The sequence below is a fragment of the Chlorocebus sabaeus genome, chromosome 18, assembly GCF_047675955.1.
Source record: "Chlorocebus sabaeus isolate Y175 chromosome 18, mChlSab1.0.hap1, whole genome shotgun sequence".
NCBI lineage: Eukaryota > Metazoa > Chordata > Mammalia > Primates > Cercopithecidae > Chlorocebus > Chlorocebus sabaeus.
This window is the reverse complement of record NC_132921.1, coordinates 49,689,751-49,716,709: the sequence shown is the minus strand read 5'-3', so window position 1 is coordinate 49,716,709 and position 26,959 is coordinate 49,689,751. Positions and strand designations below refer to the sequence as shown.

Genomic DNA, 26,959 nt, shown 5'->3' with positions numbered 1-26,959 from the left:
ACAAGTGTAAAGATGTTCAATAGTAATTTATTTTTTGCAAAAATATGTGTAATGCTCAGGAGGAGAATAGAAAAACTAAATAATTCCAGATTTATTTAAAATGTCTATAATTAGCTAAACACGTTTTAAAACTAGCGTCACTAATTAGGCTTATCATAATACACATGTCTAAAGTACACCTACTAATATCATCAGATTATGTTTAAAAAATAAGACTCACTGCTGCCTAAAAAATAAAGATTGGGGACTAAACCACTGAAAAATCTGAAAATAAGCATTAGTATAGCAACAGTAATATCACAAAATGTAATTTAATAAGAAAATCATGAATAAGAAACAAGGTAAAAGTAGATAATAAAAGAAAACATTTCAACAAGAAATGAAATATTTATTTACTTCAATGCCTCTGACTATATATTCTCAAAATATGTAATAAAAATGCAGAATTATAAGAAGCAATTCACAAATCAACTATCAGACTCCTATCAGTACATCACAGGACAGGAAATAGGATAGATAGGTAGCAGGTGTATATAGCAAAACTATACCCGAAAAATTTCAGTACCAAAACCCAACAAGGATCATCAAATTGAAAAGTCTTACTTAGTGCTAAGCTGAAAAAATTACACACACACATAGCTACAAACAAAATTGTGAAATTTCAGAACTCTTAAATAAGAAGAGAAAATTCTGAAGTTCCCAGAGAGAAAAGACAAATTATTTACAAAGAAATTATATTCAAAATGTCATCAGATGTCCTACCAAGCACAACTAAATAAGAAAACAATTTTTTAAAAAAACCCTTCAAATTAAGGAGAAAAATTGACATTGGATTCAGAATATGACCCTCAGAAAAGCCTGGTGGAGTGGATTCAATAGAGAATTAACTGTGAGTTCACAGAAATAGATGTGTTTATTTTTTAAAGTTTTGCTACAAAAAATATAGAAAGAGATGAGTTACAGGACTAAATACAGTTTATTTTGTGTTTTCATACTTTATATAATGAACAATATTATGCAAAGCTCATGTGCTGCTAACGATGAATAATGATTCATGGGAAAAAGGAGATACTCGTATTGTGCACCAGTAAGCTGGTAAGAGATTGAGATAATTCTCATTCATTATATCTATACTCCCTATGAAGAGGATGATTAGTTTAAAATGAGGGCAATATGGGTATTAGGATTGAAGAGAGGGAGAAGATATAAAATGGTCATGAGAAAAGTGGAATTGTTTAGAAATTTCTTGGTCGTGCTGAACATCACTTGAGATTTATGGTCACAGAATTTAAGTTCTATTCAGAAGTAAATTTATTGTGCTGCTAATGAAGCTTAAACATGAGGGCCTCTAATTGGCCCCAGCCCCTTACAAAGTCCTTTGAGTGTCTCCCTAGCAGTGTTGTCACATGGTGATATGGTGTTATAAAGTTTGTAGAAACAAAGTGTTTTAATCAAAGTTGACGAAGATCATTCTCTCTTTCTAATATAAGGTCTCTTCTGTCAAGTGGTATTCAAGTGACTGGGCATTTTGTATTCATAACACTGTTTTCTTTTATCTACTGCCCCCATATACTGTAACTTCTAGGGCCCACCAAACCAGGATCCACCCCGTGAGAATACTTAGCACACTTGTGCTTTATTTTAGCCACATTCAGCTGCTAGGAAAAGTTCAATGAAGAAAACTGCAGGTTTAGTTAGGGATAGGGCTTTTCAAGTCATAAAAACACAGTCTGAATGTTATTTAAATATGTGCTTATTTTGATAAAAGTAACTAGGTTTGGAAAGAAGGACAATAAAACGGGATATATAAATGTAGTAAGGATGACAGATTGGTCATCACAGGATCAAATATTTGTTGGAGTGGGGGTGCTAGTACAGTAAGCTAGAAAAAGAGGTGTTGGTTATCTGTGAGTGGATGCTTAAAATTGAGAACATGAAGTAACTCAATTTTTGGAAATGACAAAAACTGAGTAAAACTATAAGAGAAGGTGGTTGGTGTAGGATGGAAGAAAAGACTGTTGAAAATGAGAAAGCAAATGGATTGAAAGTCTAGGTTCTTTCATGGACTGTATCACCCAAATTCATATTTCAATGCCTCTGCAGAGGGAGAAAGTAGGAATAGAAAGTATAATTTATTTTTAGTATTTAACTCTTGGAAAAAAAGTTTAAAATGGGCTAACATGTGGGTGAGTAGTTAATTTTAGATGATATATATATAATTTTAATGCATGATTTGTATACTTTTCTCTTTTAATGTCTGAAAAAATTTAAAAAAAAAACAAAAGTAAAATCATTTAAAACATTGATTCAAAAGTTTGTTGTGCAATGCTGGAAAAAGAAGTATTTGACAATTCTGTGAAGCAACTCAAATTAATAGGCTGGTAAGACATAGCTAAATGGGTATGAAAAACACAGTACCCTGTGGATTCATTCTAGGTATTCCAGGCTATTTAACAACTTCAGTAATATTCAAATTGCTATCTCTACAAATAAATCACCACACTGTTACTTCTTAAAAAACAAACTTCATAAAATATGCCAATATATCTCTACATTGTTCAATAGCTTTTTTGCTCATTTCCCTCAATTACCAACCCCATCTTTGGCTCACTGCAATTACAATGGTATTGTCTTGCTTGAGATACAGTGGAACACTAGAAATAGATATTTAGAATATTTTACAGAGCTTGAATGTAAGAAAATGACTATATAGAAATTCATACCACATAGTTAATTTCAAGCAAACTAAATCTAAGTTAATCAATTTCAAATCATTTTTAACAAGCTCATTTTCCTTGACTTAGGTTTTTGAAGCCTGCCTATCATGTGAATAAGTAATCAAGTAAAATTGTTTGCTCAAGTCGAATGTCCCAAATGTAAAGGGTCTATTTCTAATGGATGCTCATTTGTTTGAAAGACAAAATTATCAAATTATAAGCTGCTTCTGCAAGGTAAATAATCATATCATCATTGTTGTTACAAAAAGGTCTAGCAAATATTTGTATGTATAGGATAACTGAACAAAGTCTCTTAACAAATATGGCATCTGTGTTTTAATGTTGGCATTCTGAAGGTAAAGTATATATGAACAGTATATCATATATTGCAGTAATTATGTAATTTATTTAAATAGTGTAACAGTCTTGCAATGACATCATATGTTGAGATAGTTTTCTAGTGGAATTTTAGTGTATATAACAGTTCCAATTTGAGGATGTTTCATGGGGATATTCACTAGACTTATGAAATCAGTGATTTGCTTTTTAAGCATTAAATTATGTTTGGACTTGTGGAAAAAGAAAAACTGGCACTAAGGGGAAGGTGATTCAGATAAATGGTAGAGTTAAAAGATAATAAATAAAGGAGAGTAAGATGAACAGAGTTTTCTGAGATAAACAATGGATATAGTCAAATATAGAGATGGAGAATTAAGTTAAACCATAAGCTTTTGTGTGTTTTTTTGAAGTAGGTTTTGTGTCCAAAATCTTCTGTAACATGTCAGAAATAGGAATCAAGACTTAACTAACAGAAGAGAAGAGGCTGTGTTGCTAAGTGGAAAGAACATAAATTTTGGGGTTAAGTAGACCTGTATTCAAATCCTGATTGCTTCTTATGTAATCAGGGAGGAAGGTTTCATACTCAATTTCCTTATCATCTGTAAGATTAATTTAATAATACCTATCATCAAAGTTGTAATCTAGATTAAATAAATTGAGGGTAATATATACATACTGCTTACCTGCGCTGAATAACACAAATGATTCAATAAACAGTTTTTTGTTAATTAAAATAGTATATAAAGACTGCATGATTCTTTATAGTGTTCTCTGCTTTAGTGAGATGATACACAAGGAGAGGGAAAAAACATAAGAAAAATAATCATTAGTCTTGCTTTGGAACAGAAAAAGACACAAGTGGATCTGACATCAGAATATATAGCACAGAGAATAGGAGGACAGAGATACTGAAGCAAAGGAAGAACTAAGAATAAACTTCTATATTTAGCTATCATTCATTCATTATGTCATTTGTTCAACACCTATTGAGAAACACACACACACACACACAGATACACACAAGGAACGCAAGTAAGCAGCTCAGGCCAGACAGGAAGCAACAAATAAGTAAACTGGCAGTAACTGTACATAGTGTGAAAAGTGCTAAAAGGGAAGTATGGAACCAAGGAAAGTTAGTTAAATGGATACTTATTGAGCACTGATTATATGTCAACAGCTGTGCTAGGTGACTGATACATGAAGATAAATGGAAACAAGTTTATACTCTCATGAAGGAAAAAGGAAACAAAAAACAGATTCCAGTGCAATAATAAGTACAGTAATGGAAGAGGCACTTAACACTGTTTTGGTTTGTAGACAGGGGAAGATGAATTACCAAGAGGACGAGCTTCGGGGAATAGTTAATGTCTGAGCTATTGTATGAAGGGTCAATTAATCAGTTTTAAAAACATGCTGAAGAAGAAGAGGAAGAGAAGGAAGAGGAGGAGCAGGTGGAATGAGGAGGAAGAAAAAGTAAATACCTATCAGAAGAATATTGGAGACCAAACTGAAGCTGAAACAATATGAGTTCAGATGCATAAGCATTTTAATAGGCTAGAACATAAGGATGGTTAGGGTTTAGAAATAGTTTGTCACTGTTAAAACCCACGTTGACATTCGATCCCCAATGTGACAGTGTTACGGGGTGAGGACCAGCAGGAAGAGTTTCAATCATGGTGGCAAATCCCTCATGAATGGCTTGGTGCTGCTCTCGCTATAGTGAGCTCTTGCTTTGGTGAGATCGGATTAGTTTATGTGGGAATTAATTAGTTCCCATGACAGTGGGTTGTTATAAAACCAGGATGCCTCTCAAGTTTTGTGTCTTTGTACCTGTTTGCTTCCCCTTTGACCTTCTCCAGCATGTTCTGATGCAGCACGAAAGCCCTAGCCAGGATGGCATCATTCTCTTAAACTTCCAAGCCTGCAGAACCATGGACTGAATAAACCTCTTTTCTTTATAAATTACCCAGCTTCAGGTATTCTGTTATAGTACCATAAAACAGACTAAGATCATGGAAGGAATAATAAGAGATGAGTCTGAAGTTGGGCAGGTGACAGTTTACAGTGTCCAATCTATCATTCTGGAAGCATGGACTTATCTAATAGCTGGTAGGGAACCTATGAAATGTTTTTAAGCTGCTGAAAGAAAACAGTGTTCCCATCATGAGACAATAGGGGCCTGGTTTATTTTATTGGTAATTGAAATAGAGAGAAAGAAAAGTACCCATAGGAGAGATATTTAAAGAAGTTAGTAAGATGCTGGCAGTGAGCTAGGAGAGAGGGATATAGAACCATGCCCAAAACAGGTAACTTGGTGGATAACAGCGCAGGATATAAGTGAGGGGAGAGAGCAGATACTTAAAATGATACTGTTGGTAGAGCTAGAGAACGTCGAGATTAACGAGTCAAAAAATGTTATAGTACTTGTTAAAATAAGGGGACCAGGTGAAATTTCTGGGACAGGAGATGGAGCAAGGGTATAAATGGGCTGAGATTAGTACCCTAAACTAATCAGGGACAGCAGAGAGATATCAGCTGCTCTAGGATTCCTGAAAAGAACATTTCACAGAGTTAAAGGAAGAACCGGAAGAAGCAAGAGAATGGCATCCTAAATCTCAAAAAGGGATAGCATCAAAGAGGGCATAGACACAAATGCTTGGGTAACATGTAGAAAGAAAGAGAGAAAAAAAATGGCCTACCACAGGACTGAAAAATGACCTTACGGATTTAGGAAGAAAGGTCTTTTCTTGCACTTAAGTAAGATTAATTTTGGTAGCATGGGATTTAAGAAGCCAGACTGCTTTATGTCAAAACAATGATTAATAGTGAAGGAAATATTACTAATAATCTAGCAAATATTGCTAACTATGTGTAATTTTTAATAAGAATAAAAGGGAACTATTGAGTGATTTGCTGAAAGTACAAATAGGATGAAATCAAAACTTTCATTTTATATTGGAGGAGGATTAATGATGTCTACAGGCTAAAAAGATAAGGAAGGAAAAAAGATAGTGAATAAAGATGTCAAAAATGGAAGTGATACGAGTAAAACTATGTCTTGAAGAGGACAGAAGAGGTTGAGACCAACAGCACAGATGGACAGCTTGGCCTTGAACAAAAAGTATTATTTACCCCTTGGAATCTAAAGGGGAAGGAAAGCTATTTGCAGATGCTGTCCCTATAGAATACATTTGTTTGACAAAAAAGCATGCCACGCCTTTAATTTCTCCTTCCAATTTGAGTAAACTATGATTTAAATAAATCAAAGTTTTATTTCTGAGTTTATGTTGTGTGGGATTTATGGTGCTGTTTGAAGCTGAAAATCTATGTTCTAAAATTTATAGATCACCTGCCATTATCTTTTTGAATACTGCTTTCCCCATTCTTTCCTTTATTTCTCATTCTATTTTCCATAACTTGAATATTTCTTCCAGATTTTCTCTTGTTTTCTCTCTGTGCCGTATTCTGGGTTCTATTTTTAGGTACACTGATGAATTTCCCCCAGCTCTTTCTACTATTTAATTAGTAGAATCTTCAGTAGAAATGAATCCAGTTTTAATTTTTAAAAGTTGTGGTGGATTCTGTTTCAACTGCCTGCACTTTTTGGATAGTGTTCTATTAGTTTATTTTGTTCCCATTAACCATTTAAAACTTAGAATAAATCTCATAATTGTACTATCTGAGTTCTGTTTAATTCTTTATTTGAAATTTTTGCTGATAAAATCAGAATCTTCTCATTATTTCTGATAACTCCAATTCATGTTTGAATTTTCCTTATGTGCTTTATAATTCTGTAAGTTCACTTTTAAAAGCCTTACTTTTTCAGTGAGAATCTTGTATGGCCTCAGTCTAGGGTTTATTGCTCTAGAGACTATTTGAGGAGAGCAGGATAACTTTTCTATGATTATTCCTCGGTTAGGGCCTTCTAAAAACACATGGATGGTGTAGATTAAATCAAGCCATTGTGAAAAGAGGCCAGACTGGGAATGTTCTCACTTGCTTTTCTTTCACCCAGGTCCCAGATGTAGACAGACACTTTCTTGCCTCGGCCTTTGCTCATGGGGAGATATTTTTCTATTCATTTAAGTGCCCTTACTTTATCCAACTCCTTCACTTGCACAGATCCATGGCCCATGACCTATTATTTGAAGCCACTAAAATTTAATTCCCTTGTTTACCAAGTTCAACAAGGCTATTCTTCCACCCATATTTTCAGGGCAGCCAAATATCAGCTGGGAATTCAGCCTGCAGTTGTTCCATTACTTTCAGTGAGTTGACCCCTGAGGATTTCCTTCACTTGCCTGGAAGCCCAGCTCTTCATTTAAAAGATGCCAGCCCCGTGCATGCCCCATTTGTAAGTGTTCTGTAGCAAAAACCTTCTCAGGTTTTCCATTGTCCATATTGCACAAAATGTAAATTCTCATTGCTTCTCTGCCTACACTCACTTTTTAGACATCTCAGACTGTCCCATTGTTTAATTTTATGACTGCAAATTTGTCTTTGGGATCCTCCTCATCACTGGGCTGTAAACCAATGTATCTAATTGTTACTTCTCATTACCATTTCAAGAGCTCATAAGAATCTGAAATTTAATATGGCCTAAGGAGACATATCTTCTCTTCTCAAATCCTCTTCATACCCTCTATAAGCTCTTGCTATTTCAGCCAATAGCCTGACCAGTTTTTCCTTCACGTCTTAAATCCCACCTACCAAAAGGTCGAGTTGGCATCCCTTCCAAATATATCTGAATGCCCTACCATTTATACTGCAAAAGCATTTATCTATATGTCTTCATTATTATAATTTTTTTGAATTACCAAAAAAAGCCTTCCTTCTTAAATGCACCAAAGTCCATCCATCACTAAGCAGCCCAAGTGATCTCTCTAAAATGTAAGATTATGAAAATGCTTTAATCATACACCACTATCATTAGCACACTTACAAGCTTTTAGTATACGAGTCCTGTCTGCCTTACCAGCATTTGTCTCCGTGAATTACCCCGTCACACAATTTTCTAGCAATGCCTGCCTCCATTCTCTTTTCAGAGCACAAGGAATTTTTATCTGTCTCAAAGCTTCCTCTTATACTTGGAATTCTCTTCCTCAGACCTGCTTAAGACTGACATGTCTTCATTCAGGTCTCAATTCCAATGTTAGTTTCTCAGAGAGGTGACACTGAATATCCTTGCTAAAGCAGAGTCCTCAACCCTGCCCTGGCCTGTCACTGTCTACCACATTATTAAATTTTATTGTCCTCACAAAAGTATCAATGACTACATTTTAAATTATATATTCATTAGTTAACATGTTTATTATTTTCCTATACAACAATGTAAATTTAAACATTGTCATGAACAGCTCAAACTGTCAGACACAAAGCAGGTGCTCAGGACACACAAACACACTCACACACTTGCTTTTTAAGTCTATGTTTTCTTTAAATATAAATATGTTTAGTCCTAAGTATAAACTTATTAGTTCATTAATCATAGTTATAAAGTTATTAAATTGCTGTTTGAAAATATTTTAAATGAAGTAAAAATAAAGATGTATGAAGCTATTTCTCAGATAAAGTGCTAAAAGATAAAAATTATTAATCTCTATATTTTATGTATTTCATACAATGTAACAAGTTACACATAGTATAATACAAATGAATATTTTCTACTGAAAATATTATATAGCACATAATGTACAACAATGTTGCAGACACTAGGTTAGTCTTTGAGGATCCAAAAATGGGGGAAATGATGACACAGGCCCTAGGCGCAAGCAGTTACAAGGTGGTGGATTTGTAACCGTAAAAAAAGGCTGTGCAGGCCGGACGCGGTGGCTCACGCCTGTAATCCCAGCACTTTGGCAGGCTGAGGCGGGCGGATCACGAGGTCAGGAGATCGAGACTATCCTGGCTAACAGGTTGAAACCCCGTCTCTACTAAAAATACCAAAAAAAAAAAAAAAAAAAAAAAAAAAAAAAAAAAAATTAGCCGGGCGTTGTGGCGGGCGCCTGTAGTCCCAGCTACTCGGGAGGCTGAGGCAGGAGAATGGCGTGAACCTGGGAGGCGGAGCTTGTAATGAGCCGAGATCGCGCCACCGCACTCCAGCCTGGGCGACAGAGCAAGACTCTCAAAAAAAGTCTCAAAAAAAAAAAAAAAAAAGGTTGTGCATTTTATCTTTCTAATTTTACATGTAAAAACATCACAAGGCCATATTACTTCGAAGAGAAAAAAACTAACAAATGTAATATCTTCACAGAAAGCAGGGTAAAGGAAACCACAGAACTAAGTTTTTTTGCTTGTTTGGTTTTTAATCTGAGGCAATCAGTCACTAATAGCTAAAATGAGCTGCAGCGCAGAAGCTCCTGCTAGCTCCTTTCTTTCATTTCTTACTGTACTCATTAGGCTACTGTATTAGTCCGTTTTCTCACTACTACAAAGAACTACCTGAGACTGGGTAATTTATGAAGAAATGAGGTTTAATGGACTCGCAGTTCTTCAGGCTTAACAGGAAGCATGACTGCGAGGCTTCTGGAAACTTACAATCATAGCGGAAAGCAAAGGGGAGGCAAGCACATCTTAGTGCGGCTGAGCAGGCGAGGGCGAGGGCGAGGGCGAGGGCGAGGGCGAGAGCGAGAGCGAGGGCGAGAGCGAGAGCGAGAGCGAGCTTCAGCTTCAAACAATCAGATCTCCTGAGAATTCACTCACTATCACAAGAACAGCAAGGGTAAGTCCACCCTGCCAGGATTCAATCACCTCCCACCAGTCCCTCTCCCAACACGTGGGGATTCAAGATGAGATTTGGATGGGGACATAGATCCAAACCCTATCAGCTACTGAAAAAACATAATTTCTATAATAATTATGGATTTTCCTGGGGGCTCATTGAAGGCAGGAAGCTTTCCACATATAGTAACTTTAGAACCTACCATAATGTCTACACACAATATGAATTCAATAAATGATTAATAAGAGATTGAACACATTTTTAGTTGGACTAACAATGTATGTCATTTAATGTTTGTTTTAAAAGTAACATTTTATTGAAGTAGAACATTTATACAGAAGTGTACAAATCAGAGTATAGCTCAATCCATTTTAATATGAATACACCAGTACCACCCTCATTCAGAAAAAAAAAATACATACATATATATTACACATGACCAACAGAATCCCAGGAGTGTGCTCTCTCAATCACTACCACCCAATAGGAACTGCAATCCTGACTCCTACGACCATTTTACCTGTTTCTGAACAAGATTATATAATATTATGTTTCTAAGATTCATTCATGTTGTTGTGTGTAGCTGAAATCTGTTTATTCTCACTGCCGCAGAGTATTACTTTGCATAACTATGTTATATCTTACCTATTCATTCTACTCTTTCATGATTACTATACATTTGTTTATCCTCTTTTGTGAAGTGATTGTTCCGTTCTGCAGATTTTTATTCGATTATTTGCTTTTTCTATAAGTTTTCATTATTTTTGTTATTTGATATTTATCATTACATTATATATAGATTATTTTATAATTTACTAATTTTTTCTTCACCAATTTTTTTTGGTTTATCAATTTATCTTCTCAGATATAGCTATAACAAATATATTTTATCAGTCTGTGGTTTACCTTTTCTCTGTCTTAATGGAATGTTTATTCATCTGGTTTTTTCTCTATGATGGTATTTATTTTCCTGTTCAAGAAAACTTTACCTGACTCATATTTACTGATATTTTTCTATGTTTTCTTAGAATTTTGTATTATTTAAAATTTCACATTTACACCTATGTTCCAAAAAAAATAGACTATTGTTTGTTAGATAGGTAGGGGTAAGACTTTTCTTTCATAAGGCAATTAGGCCGTTTATTGTTTGCTGCACTACAGTGGTACACTTGTCACACATCTAGTGAATGTATACGTGTAGGTTGGATTCTGGACTTTCTACTCATTTCCACTGGTCTATCTTTCTACCCTAGCACCAGTAAAGAGTCATTTTACATATTGAGCTCTACTATTAATTTTGAAAAGTGGTATTATAATTTGTGAAGCCTAGTTCTAAAACGTTGTTAAATATTTATCCTTTAATTTTCCATATACATTTTAATATCAGCTTTTAAGTTTACATGTATACACACATGCATATAAACACAAAATTTGATAAGAATTTTCTTAGAATTGCATGAACATCTTTGTAATAGTGAGTGTTCCAATTTATGACCAAGGTATGCCCCCCTCTATTGATTTACATCTTCTTTAATTTGCTTCAACAATATTATGTAGCCTTCTGGGTAGTATTATCAGACACCTCCTTGCTAGATTCATTCCGTGGATTTGATGTTTCAAAATTATATTGTAAGAGATATCTTTTAAATTTTATTTCTAATTGATTGCTGTTGGTATATAATGGTATTTCAGTTTTCTAGCTATCTCAACCTTGAGCAATACCACAGAGTTTAACAGTTATATAATCTTTTTCACACTGAAATATACCATAGAGCTATTTGTCCCCATAAATAGTCATTTTTAAATTACCCGGATTATTTTATTAAATTATAAAATAAAATTACATTAGGAGTTTAGTTACAATTGCAATAAGACTTTTAATTTATTTGGTTAGAACTTGACATTTTCTCATAATTGGGTCATATTCAAATTTTTGACATATCCCTCTATTTATTCATTTTTAAAATGTATTTTAATCACATTTGGTACTCTCTTCATAGAAACTTCCTACTTTCTATGTATGTATTCTTAGTTGCATTTTGGGTATAATTTTCTAATGAATGAGGTTTTCTCTTATATTTTCTAAGTAGATATTCACGATTTCGTGAAAAACCAAACTATGAGTTAGTAGATGGGGGTCTATAAAGGCCATTAACTATATTTATTGATTCTGCCCTATCAGATATTGGGGAAATTTTACATTATACTGATATATGGCCAAGTGTTATAATTTTTCCATAAAATTCTATCTATAAAAATTCAAATTTTTAAGAAACAGATGAAGGAAAAATCGTGAAAATGTTTGCCTGACAATTTAAAGTACTTCTGCATTTTACATCTAACATCTATCTCTATGACCATCTTTCCACAATTTCAGACTCACAATCAAAATGATTTCCAGATACTTACCCTTGTATTGTGCCATACACAATCCCAATCAAACATTTACCCTCCAACCTTCCTTTTTTTCATCTACACATTTTTCATTTAATGTCTGGTACCATCATCAAACTAGTTTTTCAAACCCTAACTCATCCAAATACCACTAAAATGACATATTTAAAAAGAAAGTCTGATCATAGGGCTTCTTTAGTAGACATCTATAGTCCTCAGCTGAGTCCAAATGCCTTAAAATGATTTATTATCTGACATGATAGTTCCTTAGCCTCAATGTTTTCTCCTGATGGCCTGTCACATAAAAACACGCATTGCATGCAAACACACACACACACACACACACACACACACACACACACTCTTAGGCAGACACAAGCACACAGGGTCAGATCATGCACTTTCTCTAAGCTTCAGCCACACAAAAGTGTCACTCTGTGAACCCACCACCATGTTATCTGTGCCCCAAAATATTAATAACAGCAATTTTAACATTAGATCTACTATTTGTGATTATTATTCGATTGATTTATCGAGCATATTTGAACATTTACTAAATGTCAGTTAAATTTAAGTCAGATTAAACTGCGAAAAATGAGAGGAGGTTAATATTCTGAACCTGAATACAGAAAGACAGATTTTAAATTCCAGCTGTGGGACTTTAGGAAAGCCACTTTGCCCCTTAGAACTTTGAGTCCCTCATTTCTTCCTTGGAAACACACAAGAATTATTTTTAAAAAGTAGAATTCAATAGAGGATGTACAAATATTCAACCTCCCTAGTAATCAAATAAATGGAGTTCAAAACAATATTAAGAAGATAGTTTTCATTTATCATATTGGGAGAGATTTATTACAACTATAACACTGAAGTTAGCACAGGTGTGTGAGAGGACAGGCTCACGTACTGCATAGCCTCATGAACGGGATCGTCTTTCTGGAAAATAGTTTTAGAGACGAAGTGGGAATTTTAAAACTATTATATGCTAATAGAGATTTCTAAACAAAATAATCCACTGCCATAATATTTACAACAAGGAGTAAGAATGAGAGCAATCTAAATAACAGCAATTATTATATAAATCATAGTTCATCCATAGAATAAACTATTATACAGCTATTTCAAAGATGTATTTAACAGTTGTTTAATATCATGAAAAAATCTATTATGTCATGTTGGGAATAAGATCAAAACTCACAATTATTTAGTAAGAAGGGAAAAATTCAGTAATATATTAATAGCTATATTTCTATGTATTGAAACAATGTTAGGGTCTCAATCTCCTTTTGTACTTTGTGTATTTTTCAAATTTCTTACAACAAATGTGTTACAGAGTGCTAAATAGAGGAGACATCATTGTTCTTAATGCATTGGAACTTTTGGTTAAATGGAGCTTTGTTTAATATGGTGTAGGAAACAAAATCATAGTTTAGAGCATATCCAAGGACACAAGTTGAAAAATAGAACCTTCCTCATAAACATAAGTTTGCAATGATTAACTCAACTTTATCCTAGGACTCAAAGATTTTCTGCAAATAGTGCTCAGAAGCAAGTGAACTACACATGGTTTTTAAAAAAAATAGCCAAGAATACAAGTGAAAAAGGCACTGAAGCATGAGTTAGAAGAATAAGAAGCAGAAGCAAATGACAAAGACTACAGATATTTAAATTATCAGGTGTAGATTATAAATATTCACACAGTTTAAGAGATAAAAGATAAGCTTTAAATATCTGTGTCAAACAAAAAATCATAAAATGACCTAGCAGATTTGGATGAAAAGCAAATAAAACTTTAGGAAATGAAAAATTACACTTGCATACATTTGTAATGCAATATATACTTGCCGCATATATATATAGACTTGCCAGTTTATATGTGCAAATACTTGAAATAGACAAAATTATTTGCACATATACATAAATGTAATACATATATATAGTTACCAGTTAGAAACAAGAATATAAGAACTATTTTGACATATGAATTGGTAATTATCTCTTTGTCCTGTGTTTTAATCTTCTCTTCTTTAGGAACATGACTTAGATATATGGTAGACCTGACTCTTGCCTGCAAATCTCTTAATCTCTCTTTCACTTTATTTTACCGATTGTTTATTAATTCTCTGTTCTGCACCATGTAATCCACTGTTAAAAATTATCCATTTAATTTTTAATTTCTGGTAAAAATTGGGGGTAAATTAAATGATTAAATAATTAAGTAACATCTCAAGGTGTTTTCTGGGTAAGCAAGATAATACACCATGGAAAGAAATCCTTCCCAATAAATAGAGCTGCATTCCCACTGCTTGTGACAGATGTACTTGTGTTCCCAATAATTCACTACATCTATTCATTTTTTGTTATTTGTTATTTTTTTCTTTTGAGACAGAGCCTTGCTCTGTCGCCCAGGCTGGAGTGCAGTGGCACCATCTCGGCTCGCTGCAAACTCCACCTCCCGGGTTCACGCCATTCTCCTGCCTCAGCCTCCTGAGTAGCTGGGACTATAGGCACCTGCCACCATGCCTGGCTAATTTTTTTGTATTTTTAGTAGAGACGGGGTTTCACCATATTAGCCAGCATGGTGTCGATCTCCTGACCTCGTGATCCGCCCGCCTTGGCCTCCCAAAGTGCTGGGATTACAGGCCTAAGGCACCGCACCCAGTCTATTCTTGAGAGAATTAGACTTGTCATCCCACTGACATCAGACTTGGCCATGTGACTTGCTTTGTTCAAAGGAATGTGAGTGGTGTTAACATGTATCACCCTCCTGTGGAAGCTACAAGAGCCACTGAGTGATCTCACTAATGTACTTTTCCCTCTATTACTAGCTAAATTACTACGTGAGTGAGAAAACAACCTTCTTATTTTGAGTCACTAAGATTTGGGCGTTGCGTGTTACTGCAGAATAATCTACTAAGTGCTAGCTCTCACACACTCTTCCTTTCCTCCAGATGAGTGTCCTTATTAGATCACTCACTCTTCAGATGTTTGTTTGCTTTTGCTCCTCTGGTTCTTTTTCTTTATAAAATAAAATGATAAAATGTAGTAATATTAGCAACTACAGTTTTAAGTTATTCTTTAAAAAACCAGCTTCCTTTAAAAAAGTATGTTTCACATACAATAAAGTTTTACAATTGTTCCATTTCATCATTTTCAAAGGTAAAATAATTCTAAGAAATTTTATCAAACTTCCAATACAATAATCAAGTATCATGGTCACCTTTTTCCTGATAGCATAGTATGTGTCAGACTCTCTGCTATATGATGAGGATTCAGTAGCGAAGGAAAAGTAGTCATGGTCTGACCTCATGGATCTTCCCATTTTTGAGGAAGACAGAAATCAATCAAATATTCATACACAAAAAAATTATGAATATGAGAAGAGATGTGAAAAAGAGAGGCATGTGTATCACATATACATATAGCAGAGGAATTGAATTTCACAGGATAGTCAGCTGTAATCTTAAGGATAAGTGGCAATTAGGTAGAAGGAAGTCGTAAAAACATTATAGGAAAATAAAGTAGCATAAAAATACCATGTATGGGCTGGAAAAAAGAGTGACAAGTAGGAGAAACTGAAGTAATACTACTATATTTGAACCAAGTAATAAGGAAGAACCGGGAAGAATATGAGACTGTAGAAGCGGATATGCCTATTCAAGGGACCTTGCAGGATATGTGGTGGGGGGGTCTTTTGTCCTTTCACCCCTGTTAAAATTCATGCAGATACAGAGGGAAATTGATCATACTTATGTTAAGATAAATAAGAACATGCCTATCAAAATGTAGATAATGGATTAGAAAGTGATTGCAGGTGGACCAGTTCTGCCAGTCACTGTGAGTTCATGCCAGACATGATGATAGCTTATACTAGATTGTCGGTGGAGCAATGAAGAGAATAAACTGAAAATACTGTAATATTAGCAAATATTAGTACGTGGACTAGCTCTTGTTGATACATTAAATATGAGAGTTGAAATAGAGGAGTCAAGAAAACTCGTATGTTTCCGAACCAAGAATACTAGTATAGTAGTTGTGGGAAAAATTGAGAGTGGACTGAAAGAGATCATGAGCTTGATAAGACATACATAAGATCCTCCATATCTGCAAGTTTTAATTCCTGCAGGTTTAGTTACCTGTGGTCAACTGTAGTCTGCAAAGATTAAATGGCAAATTCCAGATATAGACAATTCATAAGTTTTAAATTGTAGGCTGTTCTAAGTAGCATGATGAAATCTCATGCTCTCTTGCCCCAGATGTGAATAATCCCTTTGTCCAGCATATCCATGCTGTGTATGCTACCTGTCTGTTAGTCACTTAGTAGTCAGCTCAGTTATCAGATTGAAAAATTGTAGTACATATAGGGTTTGGTACTATCTGTGGTTTCAGGCATTCACTATGGGTCTTGGAACATATCTCCCACGGTTAAGGGGGGGGGCTACTGTATTTGAAGTTTAAAGTATTTTTGAGTATAAGAGGATATGTCAAAAAGAGGTGAGATGAGGGTGTGTAGAGCTTCTTATAAGATAATTTTTTACAATTATTTTGACTTTTCAAAGGGGACCCAGAGTGATTAAAGGCAACATTTTGAATAGAGCTTAAATTTTAAGCTAATGATAAACAAAAACACCACTATATCACTCCAGGGACACAAACTGGAGAGATTTGTTATATTTAATATCTTGTATTATGGTATATAAGAAAAAAATGTATTTGCAAATTTACCTTTCATTGATTTGTTCTGTTATTTTGTTAGTGTCAATCCCAAGTTTTTTATTGTCTTCCATCAGTTTTGTATATGCCAAAGAAATAGCTGAAAAATCTTTTGCAACATCAGAAAGTTCAATATCCCATGTTTTTTTCTTTAAGAAGAGAATAAAAGAATCATTCATACATGTCTAATTATCAAAAGGCAAAAGGTATAATAATGAAATAACTTTTAGATATATGAGTTAATATTTGGAAATACAGAATGGCATTCTAAGTGGGAAGCAGGAAAAAATCAACTTACTGCAGCATAAAAATCATTAACTGCTTCCTGATACTGATTTTCCTGGCTTTTTTGCTTCCAGATTAGTTGGTCATAAACTCTTCTCAAATCTTCCAGCTAAGAAAGAAGATATACAGAATAAAGTGAATTGTGTAGCTTTTCATCCTTCCATAAGGTAAAAAATAAATTAATCATGATAAAGTAGAATTTGTTTCAGTTACATAAAAATTGAAAAACAATAGAAAATTCAGAATTATAATTCATCACATCAACAAGTTAAAGGAGAAAATAAGTATGCTAACACTTTGCAAAACCGTCATTTAATAAATTCACTCACTATCTAGTTTTCATATCTTAAAAAAACTAGTACAAGAAAAAATTATTCAAATATAATATAAAGAAACAATAGCAAATACCAAAATAAATTATAAAATTCTGAATGTATCCTCATGAGACTCAAGAGTAAGACCATATTATCTCTTTTATCACCATTATTATTAATCACACTTTGGGAAAGACTAAGTAAACATAATTACATAATAAAATCAAATATTAATATTATAGTATTGAAAATGAATAGGTAATGTATCTTCAACTTTCAATAACATGATTAAATACCTAGAAAAATAGAAGAATTCTATTTAAAACAATAATAAACAACTTTGGTAAAATGGCTGGGATATAAGGATTAGGAAATGAACAGCTTTTATCTGTAAGAGTAATAATCTGTTTTTAAAATATAGAAGAAATAATTTTAAAGTTTTCTCAAAAATATAAATTATTTGGGAAAAAATTTGACAAAAAGTAGAGGACTTATATAAAGTAAACAAAAACTCTTATTAAATACCCTAAATCAAGTTTTACATGAAAAGGATGATTTATTACAAAAAGGTTTAATAGACTATAATGTGTGTTCTCTCAACATTAGAGTAAAAATATAGCAAAATGGAGTAGTATTTTTTGAACTGCATTAAATGAAGTTCACATGGAAAAAAGGTACCTGAGACTAGCCAAAAGTTATCTGAAAAATAAATATTGGACACTTGCTACCAGATACTGAAACATCCTATAATACGTCTATATTAAGGCACCATTTATTTTCCTCATCATAGTAAAGATCAGAGGGAAAAATTAAAGGCCAGAAATAAATCCAAATCAATATTTTTAAAAAATGATATCTGAATTCAGTGAGCGAGAAGTTGTTTAATTAATGGTACTGAAATAATACAAAATCTCTGTTTAGAAAAATTCAAAGTGGTCTCTATACCTCACATCGAACTCATATAATAACAAAAGTAAAGTTTCAGAGGAATAAAAATCTAAATGCAAACACAAAACATGTTCAAATTAGAATAATCAATAAAATTTCATTTGCATAATCTTGGGCTAAAGGAGAGTGTCACCTTAAACTAAGAGATCTGTTGATGGGTTTGACAGCACATTTTATAAAAATGTGCTGTCAAAAAAAAACCACCATAAACAAAATGTAAATTATAAAAGAAGACCATGAAAAAATGTAAAATAAAAAGCCAACATTCCCAGATTATGTCCTTGCAGAGACATCAAGGAAAATAGTGAAGCAGGAGTCTCTGAAAACTCCCTCCTATATAAATGTAATAATAATAAAAAAAAAAACCTGGCAAAAAAAAGTCAAATCAGCCTTGTCAGCACTCAAAATTAGCCAAAGGCTTGCAACAATCTAGGGAGCACTGATTTAATAAAAACAGCCTAAGCTTAGTAAGGTGTGCTTTGTGGTGTTTCACCTTCTAGTCCTATCTCTTCAGCTCCACAGAAGCCTCAAAGAATAATTTGTTGTTAAAAGCAGCCTTCTGGCAGCCACCAGAGGGAGCAGAATCAGGCTAGAATGCTTTCAAAGCCTCATTCTCAAAAAAAAATTGTCTTTATTGGACCTTTCTGGTGGTTTTTATGGAAACCTCCACTTGCAAGGATGTCTGCATTTGATTTGATGCAGAGTTCACCAGCACAAAAACTCTCTCCCAGAAAAGCTTTTTCTCCAGAGCATGGTTGTCCAAAAAAATTACAGGCAATTGATTAACTCTGTGGCCACCTGAGATAGTGGCTAAAAATTGGAACAAACAGTAGATGAACTAACAAACTAAAAAGGGAAAGCTGGTGGAATTACATCCATAGTACTTTGTAAAGCTCCAACATACTCCTGGGAATCTAGAAGGCTGCAAATACCCAGGAAGGTGTGAAAGACCAGGGTATTCACATGTTCTGGAAATACCCGAGAAGCCATTTAACCTCTCACCTCCTGCTGATCTTGAGGCTCTATGCAAGCAGGAAGCAACAACAATAACAAAACTAAGGCAGAGTTGGCAACTGCCTGGTTGTTTATTGAAGGTGAACCTAAACAAGCACACAGAACTTTTCTGCAAAGACAGAGAGAATTTTTTTTTCAGATTTTAAGGATTAATATCCAATGATTAACAGACCCTCAGCTCAGAAGAGACTTCAGGGGCTGCACATGAGAAAGACAACAGACTTTATCGAATTAAGTTAGCAAGTTCCCTAAACAAAACAACAAAAATTACTACTTCAGCAAACAGCAACAGGAACAAATCCTAAGGAGAAGTGAAAATATGGTGTCCAGTATAAATACATTATATTTAAAATGTCCAGTTTTCAACAACTAAAAATGAGACATTCAAAGAATTAAGAAAGTACAGACTATAGAGAATAAAAAATTAGTCAATAGAAATTGTCTCAGAGGAAAATTAGACATTTTATTTATTAATCCAATTGGAAATTATAAATATATTCAAGGATCTAAAGAACTAAAACAAAGCATTAAAATAATGTTTTAGCAAATAGAAACTATTAATAAAGTGATATAAATTATTTTAAAAATTCAAATATAAATTTGACGGTTGAAAAGTAAAATAACTGAACTAAAAAATTTTCGCTATCTGCACTCAACAGCATATTCAAGTAGGCAGAAGAAAGAATCATCAAACCTGAAGATGAGTCAACTGAGATTATCTAGACTGAAGAACAGAAAGAAAAAATAATGAAAAATGAACAGAGTTTCATAGTTGTGTGACATTCCATGAAGTATACCAATATATATACAAAAGTAAAAGTAGTCAAAAGAGAAAAGGAGGGGGGAGGCAAAAAGTATATTCAAATAAATAATGGCTGAAAACTTCCAAAATTTGGTTTAAAAAACATTAATTTATACATTGAGGAAGCCCAAGAAATTCCAGTAGTAAAAACTCAAAGATATATACTTGAGATACATCACAATCAAACTGTCAAAAGTCAAAGACAGAGAGAGAATCCTGGAAGCAACAAGAGAGAAGTGACACTTCACATGTCAAGGATCTTCAATACGATTAACAGATAATTTTTCACTCAAAACAATGGGAAACAGAAAGTATATACTAGCATATACAACATACAGAAATAAAAGAAAAGTACCAAGAATACTATATCAAGCAAAACTATAACTTGAAAACATAGAGATATTAGGACATTCCCAGATAATTAAATATTGGGATAAACCTGTTCTATAAGAAACACTCAAGGGAATCCTTCAAATTGAGATGAAAGAATGCTAGACAGTAACTTGAATCCACAAGAAGAAATAAAGACAACCAGTAATCATAACTGTATAAGTAAATATTAAAAATGTATAAATGTATTATTTTGTAACCATTTTTTGTTGCCTAATTTGAAAGGCAATTGCATAAAGCACTAATTGTAAATTTCTGTTGATAGTCACACAATGTATAAAGATATAATTTATACAATATCAAGACAAATAAAGGAAGAAAGCAAGCTATAAAGGAGGAAGAAATGTGTATACTAATGAAATTGCTAGTATTAATCCAAAATAATTTTTTGTAAATTAAATTGTGAATTCCACTCCCAGGGCAATTGCTAGGAAAATAGTATAAAAATTTATAGTCAAATCAATTACAAAGTAATTAAAGTATTATATAAAAGAAGGCAGTAATGAAGGAACAGAGAAAATATAAACACATAAGACACAGAGAAAATAAGTAGCAGAATGGCAAATACAAATCCTACCTTATCAGTAAGTACATCAAATGTAAATAAATTAAACCCTCTAATTAAAGTATAGAGATTGACAGAATGAATTTGAAAGAAATGGTCCTATCATATACTGTTCACAAAAGACACATGGGAGATCACAGACACAAATATGTTAAAAGTAAAGGCTGGAAAAAGAAATTCCATGCAAACAGCAACCATGTTAGAGCTGAAGTGGCTAGATTAATATCAGACAAAATAGACTTTAGAATAAAAATTGCTAGAACAAACAAAGAATGACATTTTATAATAACAGAAGGGTCAATTAATCAAGACATAACAATCACGAATATCAATCCACCCAACAACAAAGCTTCAAGATACATCAAACAAAAACTGACAGAACTAAACAGAGAAATAGAAAATTTAACAAAAATAGAGACTGCATACTGCATGTCTGAAGTCATGCAAAGTGCCTTCTCCAGCCATATTAGAATGAAATTATAAATCAACAACAGAAAGAAATAAAAGAAGGAAATTCTAAACATATGAACATTAAACAATATGTTCCTTGATAACCAGCAGGTATAAGAAGAAATCTCAAGAATGATTAGAAAATATTTTGAGATGAAAGAGAATGAATGTACAACACATTGAAACTTATTGGATGAAGTTAGAGCAGTGCTTTAAAGGAAATTTCTAGCTTTAAGTGCCCACATTAAAGAAGTAGTTCTTATGTCAGTAACCTAACTTTACATCTAAGAGAATTAGAAAAAGAGCTAACTAAACCCAAAGCAAGTAAAAGAATGAAAATCATTTAAAAAAAAACTGCAGTGGGAAAAATATGAATTCTAATACACACAAAAAATTGAGAGAATCAACAAAACCAAAAGTTTGTTATTTGGAAAGGTCAAGAAATTTGATACAATACTATATACACTGACCAAGAAAACAGATAGAAGATTCAAATTATTAAAATCAGAAATTCAAGAGAGAGTATTGCTATGAACCTTCAAAAAGTGATTATAAGAGAATACTGTAAAACATGTTATGCCAACAAATTAGATAAACAACATGAAATGAATAAATTCCTAAAAATACACCACCTAACAAAACTTACTCAAGAAGAAACAGAAAATCTGAATAAATCTGTAACAAGCAAATAAACTGAATTAATCATCAAAAACTTCTCACAAAGATAAGTCAGAACCAAACTGCTTTACTGGTGAATACTACTAGATGTTAAAAGATGAATCAAGATGAGTCTTTCACAAAATATTCCAAAACATAGAAAAGAAATATACACTTACCAGCTTATTCTATGAGGCAGTCTCACTGTGATAGCATATCCCGACAAGACACACAAGAAATGAAAAGTATAGACTGACATCTGACATCTCTTGTGAATATAGACACAAAAATCCTTAACAAAATAGTTGCTGAATCCATAAACATACAGAAAGGATTACACACCATGATGAAGTGAGATTTATCTAGAAATGCAAGGTTGGTTCAAAATGTAAAAATCAGTAAATGTAATAAACACCATATTAATATAATAAAGGACCAAAGCCATTTCATTATTTCAATGAATGTAGAAAAATCATTTGAAATATTTCTATACCCTTTTGTAACTAAAAAAAAAAATCAGAAAGGTAACAATAAAGGGAAATTTTCTTATCCTGATAAAATATACCCGTGAAAGCCAACCTCATACTTGATGAAAAGTGGATAATATCATTAATATCAGAAAGGATGGGATATTTGCTCTCACTGTCTTTTTTTAACATTGTATTTGATGCTCTAACCAAAGTAATTAGGGGAAAAAAAAAAAGAAATAAACATTTCCGGACTGAAAAGAAAGAAGTAAACATCTGTATTTGCAGATAAAAGGATTGGTGTAGAGAAAGTCCTAAATAATCTATTTGTAAAAACTATAGAGCCTAATGAACAATTTTACAACTTGCAGGATACAAAGACAACACACAAACATTGGTGGTATTTCTATACACTAGCAATAAGCAATATAAAAATGTAATTAAGACAATTTTATTTATAATAGTGTCAAAATGAATAAAAATTGAGGAATACATTTTACTAAACAGTACAAGACTTGTACACTGAAAGTTACAACACATAGTTAAAAGGGATTAAATAAGCCTAAATGAAAATATATCTGTAATCATGAATTTAGACACTTAATATTTTTAAGATGACAATGCTCTCCTCATTGATTTACAAAACTCCATTAATCAAGACATTGTAGTACTGGCATAAGGAAAGACATATAAATCAATGGAATAAAATTGAGAATGTAGAAATTAACCCATACTACACTAATTACCAATTGATTTTAACAACAGTGTCTAGACAATTCAATGAGAAAAAATAGTGTTTTCAAAGAATGCTGCTGAAAATACTGAATATCCACATACAAACAATGAATTTTGACTTCTACTTCATACCATAGACAAACATTAACTAAACTTGGATTACAAAATATAAATGTAATCGTTAAAACCATACAAATCTTAGAAGAAAACATAGATATAAGTCTTTGAGACTTTGGGTTAAGCAGTGATTTCTCAGATATGATACTTAAAGCATAGGCAACCAAAGATAAAATAGATAAATAAGACTCCATCAAAATTACAAACTTTTAGTTTTTAAACTTTTTAATATCTTCTGCTTGAAGTATACTAACAGGAAAGTGAAAAGACATGACATGGAGTGGGAGAAAATATTTTCAAATAATCTATCTGATGAGTGTCTAATATCCGAACTACAGAAAGAATACTTACAACTCAATAAAAAGTGAAAAAGAACGGAATAGAAAATGGACAAAAGATTTGAAAAGACATTTCTCCAAGGAAGATATACAAATGACAAACACAGGAAAAGCCACTTTCCATTATTAGTGACTATGGAAATGCAAATCAAAACCACAGTGAGATGCCGCTATATACCCACTAAGGATGGCTTTATTTAAAAAGGGGGAAAAAAAATGGACAGATAATACTAATTTTTGCTGAGAATGTGTTAGAATTGAAACTCTTATAAATCGCTATGGTAATGTAAAATATTGTAGTCACTTTGGAAAATAGTTCAGCATTTCCTCAAAATGTTAAACATCGAGCTATCACATGACCTGGCAATTTCACTCCTAGATATATAACCAAGGAAAATGAAACATATTATGCAAAAGTTGTAGTGAATGTTTAAGAGTGGCGTTATTCTTAAGAGTCAAAAAAAAAAAAAAAAGTGGAAACAGCCAAAAGTCCATCTACTAAAGAATGGATAAACAAAATGTCATGTACTTAGAAAATGGAAACTACTCAGTCATAAAAAGAAATAAAATACTGACAGACTCTACAACATAAATAACCCTTGAAAAGATTATCTAGCCTCAAGTAACTCAGATGCATAAAATTATTTTATATTTTACACACCAAACAATTAATTGTCAGTCTTTGTCAGGTTTACAAAGTATTTTTCAGTGGAAAAAAAAAATCAAAAAATAAACATGAAAATTCAGTGCCTAAGGGCCAAAATTAATGATTTGCACCACTATGCTTTCGATAAATGCTTGTGGAAGGCCTACTAAATGAAGTTATGAGATAATCATGAGCACACCTTAAGCATTGCATGTGTAATTCTTGCAATCTGCAACTTTTGGATAAGTACAATTACTTTAGCCCTGGCCTAAGTAATAAGATCCGTGGAGTCACTAGTATTATGTCTTTATTCCTTTCCCAATATAAATAATAATAAATATACAACTTCAAAAATATTAATCATCAGAATATCTAAAATCAAATAGTATACCATTAATGGGAATCTTTGCATTGAAAATGAAATTTAAATGGCTAATAAAGAAAAAATGTATTTACTTTGCTATCAGGCAGGAACATGGAAATTAATGTAACACTTTTTTATGCAACAATTAGGTTGGTATAATTTAAAAATACCTACCATTCTGGGAAAAATGAGAGAAATCATACATTTCTGTTGCTCCTAATATATAAATATATGTGCATATGTATACAGATGTTTTAGAAAATATTTAGTAATAATTATTTTGAAAAACATATTTAGTTCTAATCCAACAATTCAACTTTCGAGACTCTATCACATAGAAAGAACCAATTCATAACAACAACAAATATAAAGTTATTCATTTTAGTATTATTTGCAGTGGTTAATAACTATTTTTCAATCTGAATTTATTTAAAAGTTAAATAATTGAATACATTGTCGTTGAGGTGAATAATGTTTACTGGTCAGTAAACCTCCATTTCATTTTCCTTCTAATGGGCTTTCTTGGGTAGCAAAGCCTAGGAAAATAAAAATAACAGAAAGGAAGGTAGGGATACAAAGAGGAAGGGAGGGGAAGGGGAAGGGAGGAAGAGAGGAAGGGAGGTTTTTCTAGTTTTACTTGGAGGAAAGGAAGGGAAGGGAAGGGGAAGGGAGGGCAGGGCAGGGAAAGGAGGGAGGGGTTTCTGGTTTTACTTGCTGGAAAAGTTTAGGATGCAAATTGGTTTCAACAGATCAGAGATTTAGTTATGTATATTATGGAAAGTGGAAGGTAATGGTCTTCTTCCTGATTTCTGTTTGCTTCTGGCTTAGTTCAGTTTTGTATGTATTGTCTCTACTGGCAAGTAAGGTCATGAAGACTTGAGCTAAGTTTGAGCTATTTGTAGCTGAGTTGTAGTGCCCATCTTCCAGCTATGGATACTGAGGCACTGTAGAATTAGCAGCAGTGGTTAATACTTCGAGACCCCAGCTTCCTGATCCTAGAGCAGGGATAGGCTGAATACTGTGGCTTTTGAACTCAGGAGTTCCATGGACAGCCTCAGATGCTGTAGCTTCTATGCTCAATCTGGGAAACATTTTTGGGTGTCCAACCCAGGGCTTTTTCTGCCAGATTTGCAAATTTGTTGGTATCTAAATTTTTTTCTCCTAAAGTAGAGGGATTTCTGTTTCCTGCGCTGTGCCCTGATTGATATTATGGCATGTTCCTAGTATGTAATATTTGTTTACTGTTTAAAAGAGTGCATTAGATTCATATCTAATAACCTTGATGTATATCCACATCAAATTAAAAAAAATATTTTTAAGTAAAAGAGCAAGATTACTAAATGTGTGTACAGGACAAGCTTGTTTTTGTGAAAATCAGATAGCAAAAACAATACAGATATATATATAGACTATAACCTAATATATACTTATAGGAGCATAGGCTAATATGTGCAAAATGACACATTATACGGGTAACATTGACTATTTTATGGGGAATCAGAAATGAGAAGACAGTAGGAGATAAGGTTAATTACTAAATCTGTAGATCTATTTATTTTACACCATTTATCTCAGTGAATATGTTACTTAATAACATTTAAGAAGAATTTAAGAAAGGCAACACTTATCTTCATAATCCCATTTGTATAAATTGGCTGAAACATTCATTCACAAAATATAAATTACTGCTAATAGTTGTGAATAAAAATAATGGAAACATCCGGGTGGGAAAAACTGTTCAGCACAACTCTATCTCTGAGGAAAGAGACTGTGCAACATTTAAAACAATTGGTAATTTAGTAATATTAGAAATTCACAGAGCAATGCTTTAAATGTGGTATATATTTTTTTCTTTTTTTTTTTTTTTTCAGACAGTCTTGCTCTGTCATCCAGGCTAGAGTGCAGTGGTGCAATCTCCTTGGCTCACTGGAAGCTCCGCCTCCCCAGTTCATGCCATTCTCTCACCTCAGCCTTAAATGTGGT

At 33.1% G+C, this 26,959-nt stretch overlaps 1 protein-coding gene across 1 annotated transcript in view; it reads right to left on the bottom strand.

Annotated features, from left to right (window-relative positions):
• CCDC178 (coiled-coil domain containing 178) overlaps positions 1 to 26,959 on the bottom strand; it is a 483,946-nt gene that overhangs the window by 330,133 nt on the left and 126,854 nt on the right. The window contains exons 12-13 of the mRNA XM_073006503.1: positions 17,183 to 17,278; positions 16,897 to 17,033 (exon numbers count right to left, since the gene is read on the bottom strand). Coding sequence (XP_072862604.1) covers positions 16,897 to 17,033; positions 17,183 to 17,278 — 233 coding nt within the window. The remainder of the gene's footprint in view (positions 1 to 16,896; positions 17,034 to 17,182; positions 17,279 to 26,959) is intronic.